At 44.8% G+C, this 27,834-nt stretch overlaps 1 protein-coding gene across 3 annotated transcripts in view; it reads left to right on the top strand.

Moving 5' to 3' along the window:
* Positions 1-27,834, top strand: part of LOC137429913 (uncharacterized) — a 99,651-nt gene that overhangs the window by 61,650 nt on the left and 10,167 nt on the right. For all 3 annotated transcript variants that reach the window (XM_068120280.2, XM_068120281.2, XM_078779970.1), the window contains exons 17-26: positions 2,307-2,474; positions 15,512-15,810; positions 16,001-16,200; positions 16,630-17,077; positions 17,271-17,323; positions 20,523-20,690; positions 25,287-25,451; positions 25,886-25,954; positions 26,256-26,499; positions 27,663-27,788. In XM_068120280.2, the coding sequence (XP_067976381.2) occupies positions 2,307-2,474; positions 15,512-15,810; positions 16,001-16,200; positions 16,630-17,077; positions 17,271-17,323; positions 20,523-20,690; positions 25,287-25,451; positions 25,886-25,954; positions 26,256-26,499; positions 27,663-27,788 (1,940 nt within the window). The remainder of the gene's footprint in view (positions 1-2,306; positions 2,475-15,511; positions 15,811-16,000; positions 16,201-16,629; positions 17,078-17,270; positions 17,324-20,522; positions 20,691-25,286; positions 25,452-25,885; positions 25,955-26,255; positions 26,500-27,662; positions 27,789-27,834) is intronic.

The raw sequence follows: 27,834 nt of genomic DNA on the forward strand, positions 1-27,834 counted from the left end.
TTGGATTGAACGAAAATCTTTTTTAAATCCTATCTCTTGAACCGCTTCATTGATCAATGTGAAATGTCACAATTATGGTCTAGCAGTGATGGGGACATATATGTTTTCAATTTCATCCTGATCGGATGCATGGTCTGGCAGCCATAATTATTTAATTTTTTGAATCTGGGTTCTTTTTGAATTTTTTTGAAACGGCTTAAGCTATTAAAGTCAAACTTTACAAGTTATATTGAGTCGTCAAGGGGAATACACGTTAAATTTTTTAACGTGATCGGTCATGCGGTTTGGCAGCCAGAATGGTTTAATTATTTGAAGAACAAGAAGCCTTACAATTTAATTTCTCCCGTGTTGCTTACAAGGTCGATGTGAAACTTCACACACATGACCACGTGTTTTGGAATACAACAAACAACAACATGCATTTTAAAGGCCATTTTCCCTGCTAGAGCGGGGGTTAGCCTTGCGGTCCCCATGACGATCTTCTCCATTTTGCCCTATTTTCTGCATCTCTCCTTGTTAACCCCCTTGCCCGCATTTCTTCTTCCACCATCTTTAGCCAAGTCTTTCTCGGTCTTCCCCGTCTTCTACTTCCTTCTACATTCATTTCCATCACTCTTCTCAACCAGTCACTTTCATCCTTCCTCAACACATGACCAACCAGTCACATTTTTTTTTTTTTTGGAACATAGTTTGATAATTCAAACGTCATTGGCCATATTTTCTGGCAGCCCTTTTTATTGCCTCCACCGACAAAGTCGCCGGAAGCATTGTGTTTTCGGGTTGTCCGTCCGTCCGTTCATCTGTGATAGATTTTCGTTACCATGATAACCTGTGAAGCAGTGATTGGATTCTGACCAAAGTTGGTACAAGTATGTATTATTATGTAAATATGAACTGATTTGATTTTGGGGTCAAGAGGTCAAAGTCTGTAATAGGTTTATAACTTGAGAACGGCTGAAGGGATCAAGTCAAAGTTGGTATAGGTAAGTATCATGATGAAAAGATGAACTGATTAGATTTTGGGGTAAAGAGATCAAAGGTCAGAGGTCATGCCAAATAAAAATGTGATAACTTGAGAACAGCTGAAAGGATTTAAATAAAACATGGTACATGTATGTATAATGATGTAAACATGAACTGATTGCATTTTGGGTTCAAGAGGTCAAAGGTGAAGGGTCATGTTAAGTAAAAATTGCTGCTGTGCCAACTTGTGAACAAGTGATGGTATTTGTAAAAGTGGTAACTTAATATAATTAACTTATAATAATACAGTGTGAAATTGGTGACGTCATAGGTCACGTGGTTTGGCAGCCAATAGGTAGCCAATAGGCAGCCAATTTTGGTTTGGCAGCGATAGGTTCGAAAATCGAACCTATCGAACCATCATGAAACAACATGATGAAACAACACACAAAATACACCACACAAATATGTCCTGGCAAAGATCTGGAATCTTTGCTTTGTCTTGTTAGCTTTTTAATTTGTTTAGCATTTGTCCACAACCTGTTGAGCGATTGACACAAAACTGAAAACATAGGAGCGCCTACCCATGGAGAATTGTTTTAAAAACAAAGTTACATGATGATTGGATCGAAAATGTGGCCGGCGTTCCAAAAAATCCATTTTCTGCAGGCATGGCTTGCAGGGTGTTTAGCTTACCACAAGTAAACAGCTTGATTAAAGTTTGGAATTCAATTTGTGCACCAATTTGAATTTTCTTGTTATTCAAATTACTCATCATAGTCTGAGTGAAATTTGCAATGGTAAAGTATTCGTGTTCGGGTTAATGAAATTATATGTTCGTGTTTCTCATTTTTATAACCTCTGGCTGTAGCTCCAGACCATGCATACGGGCTGATTTTTTTCCCACAGTTCATATAGGTTTGGCTGAGCTTTAGCAAAGCACTCTTGTGATTTAGAATTTTTTTATTGTCTTTGTCATCTCCAAAAAGGTAATATGTGCTGAACGTTAATAGTTTACTCTTGCCTTCCAAGTATTTCTCAGAGGTCCTTGTTCAGCACATTTTCTGGAAAAACGACAAAAAACTTGTTTGCCTTTTTGAAATGCCATGTAAGATTTTCTCAATGTAAACTTAAATCTGATGCTTTTGAACATTACCGGTACTCTATTTTGAAAATGACTAACGATGAGATCCAAATCAAATGGGGATGTAATCCTTGCTTTTATTTGAAGTTTAGTTATGCAGGTGGCTTTTAGAAAGCCACCTGCATAAATGGTACTGTTTGTATTTGGTACCTTTGCCGTTCTTTTGGTAAATGTAACCACCCTCATTTCTCTCCTTTAGGAGTCAAGTTGGGGGTATCGTGCTTGGTTCGGGCCGTGGCCTTCTCCCTACACCTTCTTTCCAACCTTGTGCTCTTCTTCCCTTACGGGGAAGAGGGTCAGGCAGGCGGGATGGGAGGGGGATTGGAAGAGGTGGACGAGGAAGTTATAGTTATCAAGGCAGACAGGGGTAAGAAAGGTTCGGGGAATGAAAGCGAGTTGGAACTGGGTTTTCATGGTCCTTGTTTTCATTTTATGGTATAATGTCCATGAGCAATAAGTTGAGTAATACCAGAGGTTTTAATGAAATATATACATACATATAGTTTCTTGCTTATACACAATCAAAGAAGATGTTGGACAAGGAAAGGTATTTACTTGTATGTGGGTTTATGAGAGAAGGATTGCAAGAGGAGGAATGAAGGAAGGATTTTTTTTTTTTTTTTTTTTTTTTGTATACATGATCGAGGCTCGTGAAAGAGCGAACATTAATCACACAGAAAGACAAACAGACACACAAAACAAATAACATCGGGAGCGGTAGACAAGATGGGGAGAGAGGGGGAAGGACACAAACACAACATTTGAGAGCAGGGACCGAGAGACATGGAGACATCGAGAGAACTGTGGGAGGGAGAGGGCTTTGGGGGGGAGGCATGGGAAGGGGGGGGGGGGGGTGGGAGAGGTATAAAACATATGGACACTGCCAAGACTTCCAGGAAAGAAGTTGGAATTTCAAACAAGGTGGATCTGGGGTGAATTAGTGGGGGTAGAAAAGATCAAGGTTTTGGATGGGGGAAGATAAGAGATGGTGGTGAACAGCTGTTTTGAAGACCTGGAGGGAGGAGTGTGATTGAAGTGAGTGTGGGAGTTTGTTCCAGAGGCGGGAGAAAAGAGGAATGAAAGAGTGAAGGTGAGCAGAGAGCCGAGATTTCGGCAGTTTAACCATCAGAGGGTGGCTGGCAGATCTTGTGCGACCTGTAGGAATATTTGGGGGACAGAGCACAGAGAGAGCTGGGGGAGCAAGGCCGGAGAGGAGTCGGTAGAAGACAGAAAGACCACCTACCTGCCTGCGGTGAGTGAGTGAAAGGCCCTCAGAGATAGCTTCATCGCGGGAGATTCCAATGATTCTGAAAGCTTTGGATTCAACAGCGTGAAGCCGAGCCAGGTGTGAGGCAGGAGCACCAGCCCATAGGGGAGAACAGTATTCCATTGAGCTGCGGATGAAAGCCTTGTATGTGGTGAGGAGCTCAGGTGTGCCTAGGAAGGACTTCGCACGACGGAGGATGCCCAGTCGGCGACTGGCTTTGGAGGCCAGCTTGGAAATGTGGTTTTCCCAAGAAAGATCATGGCAGATGGTGAGACCCAAAAGCTTGAGCGACAGAACTTCTTGGAGAGGATTGTTGAGAAAGTAGATGGGAGGGTTGTCCAGTCGATCTTTTCGGAGAGACATAGTAAGAGTGTGAGATTTGTCAGGATTGAAAGACATGTTCCACATGTTTGACCAGTCTGTGATTTTGTCCAGGTCTTCAGAGAGTGAGGAGGCTGCAGACTGCGATCTGAGGGAAGAGGAATGGAGTGGCAGAGAGTGGAGTCATCAGCAAAGAGATACAGAGGATTTTCCAGAGAGTCGGAGAGATCATTGATAAAGACCAGAAAAAGCACAGGGCCCAGCACACTGCCAAATTGAGGAAGGACGATTTGAGGACGATTTGAGGAAGAATAGGAAAAGGAGGTAGGGAAAAATAAATAATACCTTCTGTTTGAGGTGGAACTTTGAAAGGAAAATGAGAAGGGTCAAAATAGATCTCCAAGTGGCGTTCCAATGGACCACAAATTAAAAGGTGCAGTGTGCAGTGGTCACTTGTGTTTGCAAAAGTGCAATGTTAAACCATGATGTTTTAGATTTGGTCCTCAGAAAAAGTGGATACCTCCCAGGTGGCTTGGAGTGGTCAAGTGAAGGCTGTGTAGGGCAATCTGTAAAATGAAAATATAAATACTCCGCATTGCGATTTGGTAGGTCAAATAATAACGTACAGTAAACCCTCCAATAGCCCAGGAGTTAGGTTTCTGGAAAATGCAGCGATAATTTAAACCACAATAGTGTATACCAAGGGCCTATGGGTAAAGGGGGTTTCAGTTCCTGTACTCCGAGAATCGTTTCATTTAATTCATTTCAATTCATTCATTCATTCATTTCATTCATTCATTCATTCATTACTCCGAGAATCGAGGAAAGTCGGTGGTAGTCAGAAATGAACATATTACTATTAAAACAAACATGTAAAAAAAATATATATATATATTTATACATATACATGTATATATTGTTATGTCGGGGGTAAAGGAATATCTAGAGCCAGGTAGATCTGTATAGGTGACATGCTTCGACTGTCGCGATAGGGAATCCACCCTGTAATAAGTTCTGTATTTTAGGCGGTTTGTGGGGATAAGAGTATACCTGTGAACATACAAGGATGTTCCGGTGTTAAATAGTGTAGGGACTAAAATAAACCCCTGTGTGTCAGACCTGGAAATCATTCCTTTGTCCCTTATGGCAACGCACTCCTATAAACACTTAGATAGGTCCTCAGTGCTCAACAGTAATTAAATTCTTTTCCCTTACAAAGACTGTGGAACACAGGCAGAAAGCCAGGACGGGGCGCCGCCGATGGGGCCGCAGCCAGCCACACCACCAGCTGGCCTAACAACCAGCCTCGTGGCAAGGCTGGGAGCTACGCCCAGGAGGACTGTTGACTGGGCAGGGAGAGGGGCGAGCAATACCAGTGCTGGAGGCACTCGGCCCAATGAGAGGGCACTAGCAAAACAGAAGATTGGAGGAGAGTCGACGAAGGTTATAAAAGGGCTCGCGGGACGACATTTTGTCTCTCTATTTTTGGCTCTCTCTCTCGTCTGGGCTCTTGGCTTCTTCGCTGGGCTCTTGGTTCTTCGCTGGTCTCTTGGTGCTGCACGACATCTTTTGCTCTCTGCGCTTCTCTTCTTCGTGCTGATGGTTCGCTCTTGGTGTGGAGTGGTGCTTGGAGCGATCCTTCTCGGTGCTTCCAAGCTTGGAGTCGTGCTCGGCCCTTCGCGGTGCTGTTGGTGCAGGGAGCGAGTGTTTGTACTGGAGCGGGGGACCTCGTGGTGTGCTGCGGAGCGAGTCGCATCGAGGCCTGGCGAAGCAAGCGGGCGGACGAAGGGTTTCCTTGCACTGGAGCTTGGAGCTGCGTGTGGACGGTGGACAAGACGACAGACAGATAAGGCCGCACACCACATTTCCCCGTACATAACGAACGTTTTATTTTCCTTCATTCATTTTCCCTTGTCTGTATCCGAAATCTGTGAGTGGGGACGTCCCGATTAGGCCATCTATTTACCGGCGCGTGATTTTCCTGTCCCGCTATTCATTGTAAAATAAACCCTTGTATTATTTTTCTGTATATATACAGTGCGTATCAAAAAAAAGGTAATCCGAATTCAAGGGGTTCAAAGTATGCAAGGGGTATGCAAAGGTTATTTATTTTGACAATTTACATGTGGTTCACTAATTAAGAGGAGATCCTCAGCTTTCCATTGATACCTGCCATGCATCATTGCTGTCACACATGACCGAGTACATCTTCATTGAAAATGACAAGTTCAAATCACATTTTTACAAGTTTGGCTAATGGATGCAAGTCAGGATAATTGGTGCAAAATGAACGTCAGATGTGAACTTTTCTCAGGAATGATCGGCCTTTATGCACACACACCTTCAACCTGTCCACCTCCCCTTTCAACACAAAGCTCGCAGCGGCGGAGCATGCCCTGAACTGCTCGTCTCACCATAGCAGGGTCATTGCGCAAAGCATCCACTTCATGTCGAATATGGCCCTGCAATTCGTCAAGATCACGGGGAGGAGTTACAAACACCTTGTTCTTTAATTGTCCCCAAAGGAAATAATCACATGGTGTGAGGTCAGGTGATCTGGGTGGCCATTCCACTGCATGGTTGAGGGCGATGACTCGGTCTCAAAAGAGTTCTCTCAGTCGATCTCGGACAGCGATAAGACAATGTGCTGGGGCGCCGTCTTGGGCCCACCAGAGATATCTGAAGACACCACGAACCTGTCGCTCAAAGTTCTCCTCCAGCTGCGGTAAAACTTCATCATTGATCAACTGCAGATACCTGTTACCATTGACATTCCTTTGAAAGAAAAATGGTCCGATCACCTGACCACTTCCACAAAGTCCCAACCAAACAGGCCACTTTTGTCGATTCATGTTGGTGCCAAAATAATAAATTCCGGGGGTTGTCCTGTCGGTGCATATTCAAGAACATTATGGGTATTGACCTTGCCATCCATGGCGAAAGCAGCTTCGTCGCCGATAACGAGATACCGCAGGAAATTGACATCTGCTTCGCAACGTGCTATCAACTATCCGGCAAGCACCAGCCTCCTGGCAAAATCCCCTGGCGTAAGTTGATGCCGGATGTGAATCCTATATGGATGTTGGTGGAGGTCCAGTCTTGTGATTCGGTTGAATGTTGCCGAAGGCAATCCCGTCCCATTTCGTCTCGCGCTGGTATCCCTAGGATGCTCCAAAACTTGCTGCCTTTCTGCTGCAATGTTCATTTCCGATCGCCCAGTGCGCCTCCTACCAGAATTCCCCTTGTTGCGGTTGAGGCTAGTGCCATGCTCTTGGTATTTTCTAACATTCGCCCAGATGGTTTTGGCTGCTGGAGGCTCCCGTTCTGGGAAACGTTCCCTGTACGCATCACGAGTTCGCTGCAAACTTCCAGTTTGGTGAAAGGTTGTAACCATGAAGGTCCGCTGCTCAGTCGTAAGTTGAACCATCTTTTCAATGACTCAGACTGTCTCTAAACTCATACTCTGTAGGCCAATCTTAAATACCCATCTTAAACAAAGGATGACGCAACCGACGATTACCAGACCAGCTTAACAATTTTACATAATGAACTTGGCAGTCGACAAGTAATGCGTCCATTTCAAACTGTCTTGCACCGGTTAGCCAAACTTGTAAAAATGCGATTTGACCTTGTCATTTTCAATGAACATGTACTCGGTCATGTGTGACAGCAATGATGCATGAAATGCATTAATGAAAAGCTGAGGATCTCCTCATAATTGGTAAACCACATGTAAATTGTCAAACTAAATAACCTTTGCATATTAACCCCTTGAATTCGGATTACCTTTTTTTGATACGCTCTGTATATCTGAACACAGTTTTCCGTGTGGTTTATTTAATTTGCAGCAGCATTGGAGACCTGCCTGGTGTTGGCTTAGCGGTTAGGGTGCCGGCTTAGGATCCTGGGTTCGAATCCCGGTCGATCGCTGAATTAACACCAGGGGGGTTGACTCAGCCTGTTATCCTTCCGAGGTCGACAAATTGAGTACCAGCTTGCTGGGATGAATGATCCTGGTGTGTACCCCGGTTTAGAATAGGTACACCGTATCCCTGCGCATCGTAAGAGGCGACTAAGGGTTGGCGCCAGGAAGGGCATCCGGCCATAAAAACATTGCCTCAAACAGGGAACCATGATTGTCATGGGGCCCGCAAGGCTAACCCCTGCTCTGGCAGGGAAAATGGCCTTAAAACGATCATTCATTCATTCATTCATTGGAGACGCCCCGGGAACAGGTAAGACTGCAGGGATCTTGCACCGCCCCTCCATCCCACGCAATTTTGTATAGCTTTCTGTCTTTGAGTCCGCCATTGAGATTTCGCCTCAAGAGCTAAGGCCTTTGCAATCGGCTTCCGTGACCGTCTGATTTTTTATCAAAGGCGGCCACACGACAACTGGTGTCAAGAGTGAGGATCTGGGCCCATAGGACAATTTTTTTTTTTTTGTCCATGGCTACGATCGACACGGTCGGGCGTACATCGCGCCCGGCATTCGGACGCAAAAGTTTCATAGTCGAGGCGGAGAAATTTGCATAGTCGATTGGGCACACGAAGCGCTATATCGCGTCTTCGGAAAATTTAAATTTTGTTTTTGGAGTTAAAATAAATACGCGCGCGGGAAACGACCTTCCTCAAAGCGGATGTCGGAGGTCGGTGAAATGGAGGTGCGTAGCGAGGCTTCTGTAAGTTCAGAAGGTGAGCCGGAGGTAGGAGAATTGGAGGTTAGTCTTGGAACCTCCCCCGTCCCGAGCACTAACCTATCCCCCTCCCCTACCGGGGAGCCGGGAGCAATTGGAGCGGCCCCGATACCCGAACAGATGTGGGATCGACTCTTTAGGGAAATGAGGGGAGTGAGTGAAAAATGAGGGGAGCTCAGGGTGAGCGATTGGAAGGAAAGATGGGAGACATGAACAATAAAATTGAGGCTCAGAGTGAGCGATTAGAAAAAATGGAGTCACAAGGGAATGAATTGAGGGGGATAATAAGGGAAGCTCGTGAACGATTGGAGGCCTGTAGTAAACAAAGGGATGCCCGTATTAAAGAAACAAAACCCCATGTGAACAAACAAAGGAAGGACGAAAGAATGGTGCCAATGGGGCCCAGGAGAAGCCAAGGGTGGCAGAATTTGAATCGGAACAGGGGGAAGCCAAATTGGGAATTGCACCGGGAATGGCAACTGAAGGAAATGGGGAAGGTAGGGAAGGAAATTTACAGGTAAATGGAGGAGGTTTCCCACATCGTGGCCTGGAGGTTTATCGGGGCCGGGTGGATGCCCAAACACATCAACAGGGGGATGAATTTGAATCCTTGCAGCACCAGGGTGGTGGTTCAGAGCAAGAATGGATAACAATAGGGCGGGGGGGGGGGGGGGGGTCCGGGTAACGGAGCCGGACCGGGTATTTATTGGGGAATGCCTGATGGAGCCAGAATTGATGGGGGATGATTATGAGCATATGACCCAGCGGCTGGGGACCTGGGACAGTCCCATAGAGGACAAGTTTGACCAGGCCCAATGGAGTTTCGGGGAGGAGGTGAGTCGGTCCGAGGAGGAGGTTGAGGTGACCGAGGGGACCCTCACCATGCACTCTGATTGGGCAACGGAGGCTCCGAAATTGCATACCCAGCTGGGGGAGTGTGTTGGCTCCGGGCTGGATTCGGACAGAGAGGGATCGGGAGATAGAGCCTCTGGAAATTTGGTCCCAGTAGGGAATGTGGACCAGCTGCAGGGAGGGGCAGAACAACCTGAGGGAATTGTTACCTGCAGCTGTGGTTTGGCACAGGTGGAAACTGGAAATGAAAATTGTTAAAAGGAAATTTAAAGTTAAATTAAAATGGGAAATTGATTTGGAGCAGCCTTGGTGGGAGTTGGTCCCCGGGCTGTGGAATTTGGACCAGGAGAGGTCATGGGGGATGGCCTCGGACAAAAGTTGCCCCTTTCGAAATTTGGTGATGCCAGCCAGTTGGAGGGCTGTGCTGGCGAGATTTGGACGTGGGGTCCAGCCATGGGTGTCGTGGTACGGCCTGGGCCCCACAGGGGGTCTGGTGGAGTGGGGCGTCCCTTGTCCAGCGGGGCGCCGCCTGAGCGTGTGGCTCGGGCAGACAGGGACACCGGACCCTGGTGGGGGTTAATACCTCTAGGGGGGAGGGGGGGTCCGAGGTGGTTTCTCAAGCCTGGGATGGCATTTATTGAGGACCACTAGGGGGAAGTGTTTTGGGTCGCGCTTCGGACGGTCAACTTGGGCCTGATGTGGTGACCGCCCGGGCATGCGGCCTGACACGCTCTCCCTGAGACTCTGGGACAGCCAGCATGTGGTGACCTGACATGCTGTGCTGGGCTATGGACGCGGGTCGAACCGCGTGGACAGGAATGAGATAGCCCACCGGAGAACCATTGGGGCATCTGTGGAACGTGATGGTGTGAGAGTGACCTTCCACAGATGGTCCGTTATGATTTATTGGACTCTTGGTTTGGGAAGAGAGCCATGGGAATGTGATCGGGAATGTGTAACGTGCCGAGCATATGGGCCATGCTCGGCTGGCATGTGTATGGCAAAGTATCTTTCTTTGGTGAGGTTAGTGAAATGTGAAAAATGTTTGGCATGGGTAATCTCGCGGTTATATGCAAATTTAAGGGTGAATTTTGAAATGGCATGGTGGATACTGAGAGCAGTGTCACCATTATTGATACAGGTGTGCTAGACCAAAGTGTCGGAGGCTGTGATAAAAATTGATAGGTTAGCAGAACACAGCCTTCAACTGGTTGCGGGGGCGATTGCGCCAATATTTGGAACGCGGGTTATGGGGATGAAGTTGTGTAGTTGCGGGTCAACGTGGTGCTATGGGTGTCCGAGGTGTGTGGACCATGTCTTCTGGGTGGGTCTCCTGGTGGAGCATCGCTGTCGACTGGACCTTGGTGTGGTCAAGTGTGGGTGGGCACTGGGGGCTGCGGTTCTGTGGATTGGGGGATGAGGGCGGCGTAGGTGACGTGCTGGGAAAGCCACGCACTGCGACCGTCTCCCCCAGGGCCGAGGTTGTGCGTGCGGTAGTGTTGTTGGCAGCAGGTGCTCACCACATTGGCCAGCTGGGGCTGGTGCAGCTGTGTTCCTCGCAGGGGGGCCGAAGGATGGATGGTGGGTCGCACCCTTATGGATGCTCATGGGCGATGTTGGCGTTTTGACTGCTCACCTTGTCCCGATGACCCTTGCACGGTAGAGGTGCAGAGCTGTTGTGGTCACAGGTAGTTGTGCAGTGATAATCACCGTTGGATGCGGACCCACATACCTGCCAGTATAGTGGGGAGAAAAGTGAAATTTGGTGAAATTTGTTCGGCCCAATGATAAATTTGGGGATTGTGAAGGGTGCATGGCACTTTTGGACCTGACCAACCCCATAACACAGCCGCCCCCCCCCCTGGAACCATAGCAGGAGCTATGGTTCCAGGGGGGGGGGGCTGTGTTATGTCGGGGGGTAAAGGAATATCTAGAGCCAGGTTGATCTGTATCGGTAACATGCTTCGACTGTCGCGATAGGGAATCCACCCTGTAATAAGTTCTGTGTTTTAGGCGGTTTGTCGGGATAAGAGTATACCTGTGAACATACAAGGATGTTCCAGTGTTAAATAGTGGAGGGACTAAGATAAACCCCTGTGTGTCAGTCCTGGAAATCATTCCTTTGTCCCTTATGGCAACGCACTCCTATAAACACTTAGATAGGTCCTCAGTGCGCAACAGTAATTAAATTCCCTTCCCTTACAAAGACTGTGGAAAACAGGCAGAAAGCCAGGACGGGGCGCCGCCGATGGGGCCGCAGCCAGCCACACCACCAGCTGGCCTAGCAACCAGCCTCGTGGCAAGGCTGGGAGCCACGCCCAGGAGGACTGTTGACTGGGCAGGGAGAGGGGCGAGCAATACCAGTGCGGGAGGCACTCGGCCAATGAGAGAGCACCAGCAAAACAGAAGATTGGAGGAGAGTCGACAAAGGTTATAAAAGGGCTCGCGGGACGACATTTTGTCTCTCTCTTTTTGGCTCTCTCTCTCGTCTGGCTCTTGGCTTCTTCGCTGGGCTCTTGTTTCTTCGCTGGTCTCTTGGTGCTGCACGACATCTTTTGCTCTCTGCACTTCTCTTCTTCGTGCTGATGGTTCGCTCTTGGTGTGGAGTGGTGCTTGGAGCGGTCCTTCTCGGTGCTTCCAGAGCTTGGAGTCGTGCTCGGCACTTCGCGGTGCTGTTGGTGCAGGGAGCGAGTGTTGGTACTGGAGCGAGGGACCTCGTGGTGTGCTGCGGAGCGAGTCGCATCGGGGCCTGGCGAAGCGAGCGGGCGGACGAAGGGTTTCCTTGCACTGGAGCTTGAAGCTGTGTGTGGACGGTGGACAAGACGACGGACAGATAAGGCCACACACCACATTTTCCCGTACATAACGAACATTTTATTTCCCTTCATTCATTTTCCCTTGTCTGTATCCAAAATCTGTGAGTGGGGACGTCCCGATTAGGCGATCTATTTACCGGCGCGTGATTTTCCTGTCCCGCTATTCATTGTAAAATAACCCTTGTATTATTTTTCTGTATATATATATGTATATATATATATCTTAACGCAGTTCTCCGTGTGGTTTATTTAATTTGCAGCGGCATTGGAGACACCCCGGGAACAGGTAAGACTGCAGGGATCTCGTGCCGTCCCTCCATCCCGCATAATTTTGTATAGCTTTCTGTCTTTGAGTCCGCCATTGAGTTTTCGCCTCAAGAGCTAAGGCCTTCGCAATCGGCTTCCGTGACCGTCTGATTTTTATCAAAGGTGGCCACACGACAATATATATATATATAATTATATATATATTTATATATATTTATTTTTATATTTATATATACATAGTCATGGCCAAAAATATTGGCACCCTTGCACTTTTTTCAAATACCTCACAATTTTCTCCAAAAATAAGTTGAAATTTACAAGTATTTGGTCTCCACAATTCTTTATTTCACCGTTAATATTACAGAACATTTGTTTTTGATTCAGAACTTAATATATCCTTTTAAATCAGAAAATAAAAAGAAATGGCATTGACAAAATTATTGACATCCTAGACTTAATATTTGGTAACCCTAGACTTAATATTTGGTAGCACAGCCTTTGGACAAAATAACTGCATTCAAGCGCTTCCTATAGCCCTGAATGAGCTTCCTCCACCTCTCTACTGGCAGTTTGGCCCACTCTTCTTGTGCAAACTGCTTCCAGTTCTCCCAGATTTGAAGGGTACCTCCTCCCAACTGCTGTTTTCAGATCTCCCCACGGGTGTTCAATGGGATTTAGAGCTGGACTCAATGCTGGCCACTTCAGAACAATCCAACATTTGTCTTGAACCATTCCTGGGTGTTTTTTAAAGTGTGTTTGGGGTCATTGTTCTGCTGTAAGACCCATGACCTTTGATGGAGACCCAGCTTTCTTGCACTGGGTTGAACATTGTGCTCCAAAATTCCTTTGTTCATGATGCCATGCGCACATTCAAGGCGCACCCAGTGCCAGAGGCAGCACAGCAACCCCAAAACATCACTGAACCTCATCCAATGTTTGACTGTAGGGAAGGTGTTCTTTTCTTTGAAGGCTTCCTTTTGTTTTCTGTAAACATAGAGATGTTGTGCTTTACCAAAAAGCCCCAATTTGGTCTCATCTGTCCACAGAAGGATTTTGGCTTGTTGAGGTGTGTTTTGGCAAGCTCCAGTCGGGCTTTCTTATGTCTCTCTCTCAGCAGTGAGGTCCTCCTGGATCTCCCACCATAGAACCCTCTTTCATTGAGTTGGCGACGGATGGTGCGAGTTGAAACTGTCGTACCTTGTGTCTGAAGGTCAGCTTGAATTTGTTTGGCAGTTGATCGAGGTGCTTTCTCCACTATTCGAACAATCCTTCACTGCAATCTTCGATCAAGTTTTCTCTTGTGGCCACGTCCATGGAGGTTGACTGCAGTGCCATGCGCCTTAAACTTCCTGATAACATTATGTACGGTGGACACAGGAACATCAAGGTCTCTGGAGATGGACTCGTAGCCTTCAGATTGTCCATGCATGGCTGCAATCTTGTGTCTGACCTCCTCAGACAATTCTCTGGTATTCTTTCTTTTCTCCATGCTCATTGCAGTACACGCAGTGACACAAAACAGCAGAATGACTCCTTTTCTCTATTCAAAATGGTTGAATGAGTGATTTTTATATTGCAGGCACCTGCAACGCACCACAGGTGAGTTCAATTCCAAAGTAAAGGAGAATCACCTGCTTGAAATTTAATTATTTCTAACAACTTCTGAAAGGTGCCAATAATATTGTCTGGGCCATTTTAGGATTTATGTGTGGAATAAGCTTAGATTTCCTAATTTTTTCAGCTTTTTTGTTTTGTTCTACTGCAAACCAAAGAAATACATATGTGGATACCAAAAGTTTTTTTAATGTCAACAATTTTATGGAAGAAATGATGCATTATTTGAAAAAAGTGCAAGGGTGCTGATATTTTTGGCCACGACTGTATGAAGCATGTTAACATTCAAATAAACATGTAAATAAAAAAAATAAAAACGAGTTTTACCTTTTTAATTGATTCCAAAACAGTGTCGAGGTGGTTTTTACAAAACAGCGAGGTGAGTGAGGGTAAACATATTGTGTACGTACTCTGCCATAAATAGAAAACACAATACTTAGCTCGGGATGATGATGATGACTGTTCCATGAGCTCTGCTGGGTAGTTTTGTGTAGCGTCATGTCTATCATGGTTGACCACAAGCCTTCAGTCCCGGGTGCCTCGTGGAAACGTTTGTAAATCCACAATGATTTCTCCCGTATCACTGGTCCACTCAAAGAGGTAAAACAGCTATGATTTCTCCGGAGTCATATCGCCAGTGCACTCAAAAGCACTTTTTCCGTTTACTCCTTGATCCAAGCATTAACCGCTTTTTCCATCCTTTCAATATGATGATCGCGGGACGAGAAGGAGACTTTTACGCTTTGCTGGCTGGAACACTTACACAGATGTTTTACTCACGTTTACCGCACAGTCAATTCGTTGATCCCGTCATGGCGGCCCACAGATAATACCGCACTTTCACCTCTTCTCAACGTATCTAGCAACTTGATTCTTTAGCACAATGTCATAACCTTTCTCTGTCTTTTGCCACAATTGATTTTGTCCATCGTTTTACCTCTGGGCACCATTATTAACAGTTGTGTGGCTACTAGATTTTGTTGATATAGCATTACAGGATTTCCATATGTCATTTTCTGTTTGATGACGATTCATTATTAAGAGTGCTTTAAGAGTGCATTGAATGTGTTTCCCAATCGTGCTTTTCATCTTTTAAACTAAGCTTTGTTCCCATATGCTAGTCTGATTACTACAATTAACGGTGCTCGAGAAACAACAAAAGGCTCGTAATTGGAAGTAGTCATATGCAAGCAATGACTCATCTCATCTCAAAAACCGTGATTGGTCGAAGTGAAATACCGCGATAACAGAATCGGGACACAACAGGTTGCTCACGATTGGTCGCTCACGATTGGTCGAAACCCACGATATTAGAACCTTCTATTTGAGGGTTTACTGTATTGATGATGAAAAAGAATAACAATTTCATAAACAAGACGTTTGATGACAGTTTCGTCACAGTTAACGCTGGTAATGTGTTTGACTCCATTGGACAAGTTATTGGTGTTTTAATTTCAATTTTTTAATTCATGAGGGATGATTGATGTTTGAAAATCTCATGATTGTTTTTGTAGGGATTTTGATTCTGGCACGTCTTTCAATCTCCTTCCTTTTCCTTTGACATATCCAAGGTCTGGTGCTGGCCCTTCGTTACCATCTCCAGCTGTCTATGATGAAGGAGGACCCAAGATGGAGAAAAGAGACAAGGCGTCTGGAAAAGAAGAGGGAGGCTCAGGTAAAGGGAGGGGAGCAGGCACTTTGGGGAGAGGGAGAGGTGGTCAGCGAACGAGGGGAGACACAATGGGGAAGGAGAGATCTGAGGAAGTGGGCAAAGGAAAGCAGGAAAGAGCACCTGCTGCTGACTCCAAACGACGTGCGAAGGCCCGAGCTGGTGATGCCATATTGCAGTTTGATCTGAACAACTTTGCCAGTGAGTCATATGTGCAATTGGATGGCTTTATACATGCTATCTATAAATATGATTGTACACACCTACTAAGTGTTTTTAATTGCATTTATTTATTTATTTATTTTCCTCTTATTTTTATTTGTTTATTTTTGCCACTCTGTTCCTTATGTGCCTTTCTCAATCTTCCACACTCCTCCCACCTCACTAAAAGGTGTGGTGGTAATAGATGATCCAGAAGGAGGAGCCGTGAGTAGGGTTGAGGATGAAGGTGATGAGGGGTTGGGTACCGGAGGGGATGGGCTGGGTGACGTCGGGGTTGAGTTTACCCCCGTCATATCACGGAGACAGCGGAGGGACGAGGGGAGGAAGCGGAAAGTAGAACCTGAAGAGAGTGGAAAAGAAAAGATCGAGGTAAGAAAGATGTCTGCATCGGAAAGTGAGGGCAGTTTAAGGAAGTAAATATTGATGGATGTATTTGAGAGGAAGTAAGGTGGAGCATTTTGTAGCAGAGCAGTACGGCTGCACAGATTTATATACAGCATATATATTTTAATCCTTTTTCTTCAGGGAAATACTATGGTATTCTCTTTATTTATCAGAGCCTGCTTCCTTCTGTTTGTGGTTTTCTGCCTTCGTTTTTCACCTTTAAATCAGTCAATTCAGTCATGAAAATGAATGAATAAAAAGCCACGCATCATTCACTTCCTTTTTCCTCATTATTTACACACAATGCTGTATTCAGATGTATTCACATTCAACAATTGCTGTTTCGTTTAATGCAATAAGAATATGTGAAAGTTTTGCACGATTTTTATTTAATTATTTAAATCTTTGTTTCAGGCAAAACTGAAACAGTCAGAGAGAAACGTAGCAAAGTTGCCCCCACGACTTGCTCGGAACAGAAATATGGGATTAAAGTCTCACTCGTCGAGCTCAACTCCGGATTCTACCAACGTCCCTTTGCGTAAAAACTCTGGTTCCAAATCAAATCTCTTCCCTTCCAAGCCACAGCAACATACCCTCCACCAGACTGAAGCTTCAAATCCTGTTGCTCCACCCTTACTTTTGGATCCTCCCTTTCCCAATGGAAAGTTGCTTAAATCCCACTCATCAGCTCTTCCCTCCACCACTGAACCTTCAGTTTCAGCATCTCAATTGAATCTCGAACATTCAAATCCGAACACCTCGGTGTTAAAAGCACATGGAACCGAACCATTTGAGACTGTGTTACCGTCGACTGGAGGTGGTCGTGGGGTTGTGCAGAATGGGAGACCTCGAGATGTCCCAGGTGAGAGATATAGTATGAGCGACTTGGCCTGTATATATTTTTCCGTGAATGGTCTGCTTATGACCCAGGCCCACATAATATCTCGGTATTTCTTTGCAAGATTCATTTGATATGATAAGAATAACTTGAGGGCTCAAGTTGGGGCTTGACTCCTTCCTGCATTTGCATTGCCCTCCTTCCTTTTCCTCCACAGTTGCTGCACCACCTGTTACAAATGCCTGGGCCAAACCCCTGAACAGTCTGCAGGTGTGTCATCTGTTTGCATTATACCGGCAGCTCTTTGACGCAGTCTGTCTTTGTTTGTAAATCTTTATTTTGCTTGTTTGACTCGGTTATGCACTTGTTCCTTTTGTCTTAACCTTTGCTTATGTCAATTAGTTGAGGTTGCTGTATTTATTTTGTCTCTTAATTTGCATTCTAAATCTATTTTTTAAACGTCTGTCTGTTTTGCAGAGGTAGGTTTTGGTTTTTGCAGAGGTTTTGCATTTACCTTTGAACCATCTCATCCGTTTGATATTCGGCCCCATTATATGCCGTCCGATTGATGCTTCACAGGCAGAGCGTTGCATCATAAGGTGTGCCGTCCCTCGGATGGATGTGAAGCTGGATGTCCCGTGAGATTGGTGCATAATAAAGATTAATTGGTGGATGTTAAAGATCCCTTCACGATAAGTTGGCGAGTTATTGCCAGCAGCCTGAATTAATTGCAAATTCCTACCAAAATCACCTGCCAAAAAACAAACATCAGGCCTGGCCAGTCGTCAGTTCATGAAAACTTTAGGCTAAACTTCCCTCTCGGCCGACCCCATAAAGAACGTGGGATTATTTGGGGGCTGTTGAAGAAGGAGTAGTTGTAGTTTTTGTCTCGGTTTCTCTCTCTAGTTCTTCAGCTGCTACCTTGGCTAGCACTCATTTTGCATCAACCGCTCAGTTGTGTTAACTGGATTATAAAATCAAAAGCAATCACTTAAGACTGTCAAAGAAAACTTTTCCACATCCATGTCAGTTTTGCATGTATCCACCAATTAGGTCTTGGGTGCTGGTGGTCCATAGTACTCTTCTCTTTATCTTTATTTTTCCACTTCACTGTCTGTCAAGCCTCTCCTTTTCCTGCCAATCTCTCCCGTGTCCCTACTGTTAAAGTTTAAAGGGTTCCACAACTGGTTCTCTTGTATTGCTAGTTTGTGAGTTGCAAAATTGGAGATTTTTCAAGTGCAGGGATTTTTCAAGCTGGGAGGTGTGACGATTTTCAGAAAACTCGTACACAGTTATTTTTAGTCGAATTTCAATTTTTATTTTTTTAAAAGACTACATATATAATGCCATTTAATACACTGCAACAAAGACATTAAAAAAATGTAATTCATGTTTGAATTGGGTATAACAATGCAAGTGGGGGGTCTAGCGCATGCGTGATGGCTGTTGGTTACTCGTTGTTAGGCGCCATTTCAGTAGCCATGGGGCTGTGGACGATTGAACATCGCGTCTTTGTTGTTGAGACGTTTATTCAAACGGGTAGTTCGGTGGTGCTTACACAGCGCAGATTTCGTACTCACTTCAATGTTGGTCGACGTGGCGCCGTTCCGTCTCGAAACACAATATTGAAGTGGGTAAAAAAATTCAGGACAACTGGATCTGTGAGGCCGGGAGCAGCTCGGGGAGGTGATCGAACCGTTAGGACCCCGGAAAACATCGAAAGGGTTCGACAAGCTGTGGAGGCCAGCCCTCATCGGTCAGCGGTACGGCACGCTCGCGCTCTACGGATGTCAGACAGATCAGTTCATCGAATTTTGCACTTGGACCTTCATTATCACGCGTACAAAATCATGGTGGTTCAAGAACTGCAGCAGAATGATTTCGTACGGCGGTTTACGTTCGCAGAAAGAATGCTGGAACTGCTGAGGGATGCTGCTGTGCTGAGAAATGCTGGAACTTTTCCGCGCGTCTGCAAGAATGCTTGGACAAGAACGGCCGCCATTTAGATGATGTCATTTTTCAAACATGAATTACATTTTTAAAATGTCTTTGTTACAGTGTATTACATGGCATTATATATGTAGTCTTTAAAAAAAATAAAAATTGAAATTCGACTAAAAATAACTGTGTAAGAGTTTTCTGAAAATCGTCACACCTCCCTGACGGACCCTGTATATTGGTCGGTTGCATTTGTTGTTCTCTGTTTGTCTGTTTGTCACTCGCCTTCAGGTCACAATTCTAAACCGATCGTTATGAAACTTCACCAGTTGTGGAGGTCGTCACAATTGAGAAGCCTATTGATTTTGAGGTCAAAGGTCACCTGGAGGTCTAATTTCTAAAATCGCCATTTTTCATCCGATTGGCTTGAAAATTGAACAGCATTTGCACATTGAGCCACAAAATAGGGAAACCAATTATTTTGAGTTCAAAAGGTCAAAGGTAAACTCAAGGTCAAACCTCCAAAATCATAAATTTTCATCTGAAACATCAATTTTCATCCGATTGACTTGAAAATTTAACAGCATTTGCATGGTGCCTCACTGAATTGGGAAACCAACTATTTTGAGGTCAAAAGGTCAACTCTAGGTCAAACTTCTAAAATCATCAATTTTCATCTGAAAAATCGTCACTTTTCATCCTATTTACCCGAGCTTTGATCAAGATGGTCATTTTTAATCTTGATGAAATGGACAGTTTGATGGCTCAATGGCAAGCTTTTCTTGGGTGGGGGGGGGAGGGGTTGCAAGTATCGTGCTCTGCATGACGTCTTCTTGTTTGATTTATTAATCTTAACTTTAAATCGCCTATATAATTAGTGGTAAATTTGGCATGTCAGTATCGATGCCATCTTGTCAAAACACTCCAGACAGCATTACTGGATTACTGAAGTTGAGGCTCATGGTAGAGCTAGAACAGAGGGACACATGGAGGATGATGGATTATGGGGAGAGATGGTGGAAGATGTAGGGATGAGCAATCTGGATACAAGCTCAATCACACGTAAGGGATTGATAGGGAAAAGCAGGGATGAAAGGGCAATGGAACAAATGAATGGAGGACAAAACACAATAACCTGGAAAGGAATGAGTAAGTTTGGTGAGGTTTAATGTAAACAGCCATATGAGGAGGGAAACAGCCATATTGAAGCCCAAATGTATGCTGATCATTTTTCCATCTGTGTTTGCTGACTTGGAGATGTTTTATTTCATTTTACTTTTATCTCATATATTTTAACCTCCTCTTCTTTTTGCCTTTCTTTTTTCTTTGTCTCTCACCTGGACAAGCAAATGTCAGTTTCTTGCTTGTCGGTACCTCACAATGGTTTTGTTTTAGCTGTAGTCTGTAGTAATGATGTGTAAACCTTCCTTTTGCCTGTTTTTGATTGATGTAAAATGGATGACCTCAATGCTGGTTTGTTCGGATGCCAGTTGACGTACATATCTCCGTTTGTTTTTCTCCATGCTTGCAGCCCTCCTCCACAGCTTCTACTCCAGTCTTCTCTGCTCAGCTCAAGCACACTGTTACTGTTTGTGCACCTTCTGTACAAACTACAGAGTTGCGGCCGAAAGAGCAGAGATTGAATGGACGCTCTCGGCCAGAGACCAATACACAGAAAGATGTGGATGAAGGCTCTGGGGTAAGGAGCATATGGAATTATAACTATATGCGGGTTTAAACCCCAACCAGGTCATACCAAATGCTTTTAAAATGGTATGTGCTGCTTTGTCACTTGACGCTCAGCATTTAAAAGGATAAAAGCATGGGCAATCCCCATAGGTTGGCATCCATGGGGAGGAGGAAATTCCTCATTAGGAAATGCCCCACTGACCGGTGAGAAAAGCGATGCCATTGTCGTAACATCGCCGGTACCCAGAGTATCCCGGGTAGTGACGGCACTTCCCTCTATCTCAGTTGCTGTTTGTCTCATCTAAGATCAAAAAGTCAAAGGTCAAGACTGCATAAAATCATCAATTTTCCTTTTGTATATTTTTAACTGTTTGCATATTGTTTAGCATATGGAAGAAGAAGAAGTCATCTGAATACAAACGGACGTGGACGGGCTTTGCATTTTCAGATATTCTCTAGTTAACTCTTATATTTATTCCCCCTTTAAAAAAACCTTGTGTCTTGTGTCTTGTCTGTTTGTCTATGTGTGTGTGAGATGTCAGCTCTATTACAAGCCTTAGATCTTGTATAACAAAAACAATCACATACACTATAATTTTGATAGGTGTATTAAAATGTAGCAATCAGAATAAAAAGACTCGCCTCATGTAGATTGGTGCCATGTGTACCCTTAAGTTAAGTTGTCTGTTGGTGGTCATGTTTGGTGATTAATTCCCTTCCAATTGAAAAGCTTATTAAGGACTAGCCGAAAGCACCCGGCGTTGCCCGGGTTCTTTTTGAGTGAATTTACTACTATAATTGAGCTTTTACTCGCGGCCATATTAGATTGACTACTATAATTCAGCTCAGCTTTTAATTGTGAAATGGGCCCAGCCCGGCCGCGGCGGCCTCGACCGGCCTCGCCACCTAGCCTATAACCTTCCCGGGGCCCGTCCCGACATTTTTAGTATTTTTTGATTGAATTTACTACTATAATTCAGCTTTTACTCGTGGCCGTAGAAGATTGACTTCTATAATTCAGCTTAGCTTTTAATTGCGAAATGGGCCCAGCCCGGCCGAAGCGGCCTCGACCGGCCTCGCCACCTAGCCTATAACCTTCCTGGGGCCCGTCCCAACATTTTTTGTTTCAGAGGTTTCCTCCTATCTTTCACCGTTCAGGAGATTTGCGCGTGCAGACAAACAAACAAACAAAAACTTTATTATATATATATAATAACTAGCCGAAAGCACCCGGCGTTGCCCGGGTTCTTTTTGAATGAATTTACTACTATAATTCAGCTTTTACTCGCGGCCATAGAAGATTGACTACTATAATTCAGCTCAGCTTTTAATTGTGAAATGGGCCCAGCCAGGCCAAGGTGGGCCTCGACCGGCCTCGCCACCTAGCCTACAACCTTCCCGGGGCCCATCCCGACATTTTAAGTTATTTTTGAATGAATTTACTACTATAATTCAGCTTTTACCCGCGGTCGTAGAAGATTGACTTCTATAATTCAGCTCAGCTTTTAATTGCGAAATGGGCCCAGCCCGGCCGAAGCGGCCTCAACCGGCCTCGCCACCTAGCCTATAACCTTCCCGGGGCCCGTCCCGACATTTTTAGTTCTTTTTGAGTGAATTTTCTACTATAATTCAGCTTTTCCTTGCAGCCGTAGAAATTGACTTCTATAATTCAGCTCAGCTTTTAATTGCGAAATGGGCCCAGCCCGGCCGGGGCGGCCTCGACCGGTCTCGCCACCTAGCCTAAACCTTCCCGGGGCATGTCCCGACATTTTCTGTATTAGAGGTTTCCTCCTATCTTTCACGGTTCAGGAGATTAGCGCACGCAGACAAACAAAACCTTTCTTTTATAATACAGAGAGATAATAGATGGATAACGATTATTGAGGATAATAACCACCATTTAGAGGCCATTTTTCCCCGCAAGCGGGGGTTGGCCTTTTTCGGGAACTGTGGTTGTTGTTGTTTTTCGGTCCCCTTTTTGAAGCAATGTTTTACGGCCGGATGCCCTTCCTGGCGCCAACCCTTTTTGCCGCCTTTAACGACAAGCAGGGAATTACCAGTGAACTGGTACTCAATTAGCCGACCTCGGAAGGATGACAGGCTGAGTCAACCCCCCTGGCGTTAATTCAGCGATTGACCGGGATTCGAACCCAGGATCCTAGGATCCTAAGCCGGCACCCTAGCCGCTAGCCCAACACCAGGGACACCTATTGAGGATAATAGTAACGTTGAAAAGACACAATGCACACTTTAAGTTTTAATCAAATTGTTTTCTGTACTTCTAAATAAAAAGGGGAAAAACAAAGTGAACAGAAAGTTTTGTTGCTTAATGTCTCAAATGAAAGCCATGCAAATGCATTCAAGTTGTTTTTTAGCTCACCTGGAGCGAAGTTCAGGGGAGCTTATGCGATCGCGCGTTGTCCGTCCGTCAGTCCATAAACACTTGAAACTTCTTCTCCGAAACTGCTGATGGGATTGCGACCAAATTTGTCACAAATGATATTTGTTGTGTTGTGACTAAAGTTTGTTCATGGTATTAAAAAAAAATTGGGGTTTAAGGGAGTCTTCCAGGGTCAAAGTGGATGCAGGTTTGACTCCCCAAAATAGGAATTTGCTTTTTCCTCTGAAACTATACGCACAATTTTGATGAAACTTGACCTCAACCTTCATCCCCATGATGTGCTGAAGTTTGTTCATGGCACTAAGGAAATCGAAGTCTAAGGAGGTTAACGGGGGGGGGGGGGGGGAGGTCAAAGTGGGTCCAGGTTTGATCCCCCCCCCCCCCCCCAAAATAGGTATTTGCTTTTTTCCTCAGAAACTACACACGCAATTTTGATGAAACTTGACCACAATCGTCACCACGCGTGATGTACCAAAGTTTGTTCACGACATTTTAAAAATGTGCCCCTTAGGGGTCTACGTGGTTGGGGTCGCCCCCCCCCCCCCGCCCCCCAAAATAGGTATTTGCTTTCTTCTCAGAAACTACACATGCAATTTCGATGAAACGTGACCGCAACCTTCATAACCCGTGATTTACCAAAGTTTATTCACGGCGTTAAAAAAATTATTCCCCTTTGAGGTCTACGGGGTGTGGGGGGTGGCCCCCCCGAAATAGGTATTTTTTTTCTTTGTTTAAAGTCTTATGATTATGTTAGTATGATTCTACATGCTGCCCTGTCTTCGAGCAACCATTGAAATTGGTTTAAAATACCTTTAGTCAGTGCAGTATACTGTTTATTCTACCTGAGTTGTTAGTGCCAGGGGTTTTGTCCCTATGTTTCTCAATAGAACCCAGGTGACGTTGCAATCCGGTATACGTTGCTAGTTGCAATCCTTGGGACCTATTTTTTTTATTTATAATAAAAGACAATATAAGTTGATATGCATGTACATATTTAAATGTTATCTATCTGCTATATATTGTGATGGTATCAGGAATAATTATGTCTAACAGGGTCCTCATGCCTTTGATGACCTAATGCTACCTATTAGTGACCTAATGACCTCACCAAAGGACCACTCCCTCAATGCGCACCTGAGCACTTATTTTTCGCAGTATTTACACAGGCACAAGTGGAACCATGTGTGCAACTAATCGCTACCGAAGCGAAACAGGGGGACAAAACTTTTTGTAGCAGGAGTTGAAGACTTGCGGCTGGGATGGGTGGGGGGGGGGGGGGGATTGGTGGTGGTTTGAGGTCTCATTTTACAGTATGTGGATTTCCATGGGTTCCTGCCAATATTCTGTCAAAAGACATTCATCGACTTAGTTTTTGTCGACTTAGTCCGTTTATTTATTTCACTGAAAAACCTTAGCAGTCTTCGCAGTTGGTGACTATTATGCGGACTTGGAGTTGGGGTTGGGGGAGGTTGACCTGAAGAAAAGCAGGTGAGCTAAGTGATAGAGTTGGGAAGGGAGTTGAGGACTTTAGATTGGGTAGGGTGAGATCTTGAAGAAGAAAAGGGGAGCTGCAGGCCTGGGTTGATGACTTGAAAAAAGGGAGAGTGCAGTTCAGAGAGTAGGAGGGGGGGAGGGAGGGAGCAGAGAAGGGACAGAGTTTGGAAAGGGGGATCGAGGCTTTGGGTTGGGTTGAGGATTTGTAGAAGAAAGGGGGAGGAGAGGGCAGAGAGTTGGGGTGAGGGGAGAGAGGTGACAGTGCGCTGGTACAGGGGGTTTGAGGATTTGGGGCAGGGAGGAGTCTGCAGACTTGGAGAGACACTGGAATTGCCATCTGGCTATAATTTGTATTTATCTCTCATAATATCTCAAAACTTATACCTTTGTATTGTTATGGTTAAACTTTTCTCTCTCTAAACACCTTCACCACTTATTCGTTTTTGTAAATTTTTGTATCTGTGTCATTTGCAACCTGCCATCTTTAACTATGTGCACATCTTCATGACTTTAATTATTGCCTGTGCAACCTGGTCAACTTCTTCTTCATAAACACTCTGCTTCCATACCTGTCTGTCTGTTCCCCCTCCCCCCCCCCCCCCTGCCATATCCATACCTGCTTGTACCCCTGATTCCAACTCCATGCTTGCTTGCCCCTCTTTTCCCCCAAGCTTCCAGTGTTATAACATTTTTCTTCATGTCCTTTTCCAGCCCCTTTTTCCTGAACCATCGGCGTTGCTCATTACTCCTCCCGAAGGCTCTTTGATCCCTAGCTCTGAGGGTGAGGGCATGGAGAGAAGGGAAGAGGAATGCAGCGAAGAGAACAGTGGAGAAAGAGAGAATGAAGCTCTTGAAACTACCAACATTGGGAACATGGTTATTACTCATTCTTTGTCTTCCTTACTCCTCCTTCCTTAATCAATCCTAAGCTTATCTGTCTCCACATTACCATTTCAGGCAGTTTATTGAAAACCTGTCAGCCATGTTTGTTTCCATTCTGGAACCTTTTTATTACTTTTATAATTTATTTGTTATAATTCCTGCATCGTGAGCAAGTCCACAATATAATTGCGGTTATAGGTTGACTGATTGCTTAATTCACTAAACTGGCATGAAGTGAAACTGTTCATGGTTTTAATTATGTGACGAGCTTTGTTTACTGTTTGTAGGGCAAGAGGAGATAGTTCTCGGTAAAATACATTCAGAGAAGTGTTTGTCCAACTGTAAAGATAGCGGAATAGTATGAACAGAGACAAAACGAGTGACTTGTGTGTTGCGACTCAACACCTGATCCTTGTACCCAACACCAGCCTACCTTGCTGTCTGAGCCGACAAGTCCTTCGATAGTATCTCCCTCGTCCTCAGATCTCACGCTGAAGGTAAGCAAATCGTTTTGGGGGAAATGTTGTTATTATTCGATTTCCTTCAAACTAGTTATTTTACACAGTTTTATGCTGTGTGAATTATTCTGTCGAAGTGCATGATAATACTTCCCGAGTTACCTGGTAGTTTGGAGGGCGGGAGCGGTTTTTGGACCTCACTTCTCGGGATCACCTTTAGTTTTGTGACACGTTTAATTTGTGGTTCCTTAAGGCGTCCTACTAATATGAGATGGAACTGCATGCTCCCTTCCATTCTTACAACCTCTTCCTCATTGTTGTGCATTTCACCTGTTGACAGATGGAATCTGCTCGAAAAGCCTGGGAACGATCTCCTCGGGGAAGAGCTACTGTACCCCCTCCACCTCCCGTGGCTTCTCCTTCCCTCCCTCCTTCACCCCTTTCTCCTCGCCTAATGTCATCGTCCCCGAGCACGCCCACAGCCAATCAGGTTGCTGTGGTGATTGGCCCGGCAATGGGAGGGGCCTGCCTCTCTCCCTCAACGGGGGCTCAATCCACCCCTGCTGCAATAGTTCTTTCTATTGGTGGGTTTTATTGATATGAGATTTATAATAAAGTTCATATTTACCATTACCTCACGTTAATTTTTTTAATGCAATAATATTGAATACAGTAATTCATAATGTTCAAAAGAAAAATGCATTCCAATAATGCAACAAAACATCAATTCAACAATAGATTGGATGTCCCACACACGGACACACTGTCTGCCATTGTGACGTTGTGGCAGAACTCCAACATTTATCTTCTTTCAAGGGAAACTTAACTCGAATGTCAAAAAACTAAGGACACAATTTGTTCATTTTCAACAATATTAAGAAAATCTATATTTTCATTGTTGAAGTGAATAAAATGCAGTTGTCACTGATCTCTTAATGTTCGAGGACAAATGGACTATGAATCCTGTGTTTTTCTGCAGCATGAGGACTTGTATTTGTCTTTTATTGATGATGACCTCACGACAGACCTTGACATCTATGTAAGCACGTTTGAGTGGAGAACTTCGAATGTGCTCATCGTGAGAACCAAACTCTGACTTACAGTTTGTCAGAGCTGGTCACACCATGGACTTTGGTCTTGGCGATAAACTAGATCCGTGAAGTGGTTTGAAGATCGAGAAATCAACACAAATCGTGATTAACAGTGAATGTGAAGTATGATAGTGCAGGTATCGACAATTTCTTCTTCTTCTTCTTAGCACAATTATTCCCACATTGTTGTGGATTTGGCTGGGGGAAGCCTGGCCCAAGTTTTTCACGAGCCGGCTGGCTCGGCCTGATTTTCGACGAAGGTCAGGGCAGGAATTTGTAATTTGTTCATGGTGCCGACCATAGCTAGTCAACTCTTTGCGAAGGATACCGTGGGATCTTTAATGTCCACCTCCTAATGCGGGCAGACGGGAGGCTCAGTTTTAACGTCCAACCGAGGGATGGCACACAATGATGAATCACCATGCCTGTGAAACACCAAGACGACAGTTTATATCTGGGTGGAGATTCAAACCGCTCACAGGTGAGTGCGTACCTCTAGGCCATCCTGCCAGCCCGGAAATCTACAACAAAAACGTTATTTAATTACACAAATGACAGATTATTTATTGTTTTTGTATTATTACTACTTATAATTGTCTTTTTATCACTTATAATTAATTATGTCTGTCTCTGTCTCTCTCGCTCTCTTTGTGTAGCTGAGCAACCAAACGTATGCAAAGTGCGGCCTCAACAGCTGCTGGAATCGAACATCACATCATCCACTTTTCCTCAATTACCGTGCCCACCTCCAGCTCTTCCAAGTCCATTGTTCCTCTCACAAAGTAATTCTTTATTCCTTCTAGATGGAATCAACAGAACGTCAATTAA

Source organism: Myxine glutinosa, chromosome 6, assembly GCF_964187855.1.
Source record: "Myxine glutinosa chromosome 6, kmMyxGlut1.1, whole genome shotgun sequence".
Classification (NCBI taxonomy): domain Eukaryota; kingdom Metazoa; phylum Chordata; class Myxini; order Myxiniformes; family Myxinidae; genus Myxine; species Myxine glutinosa.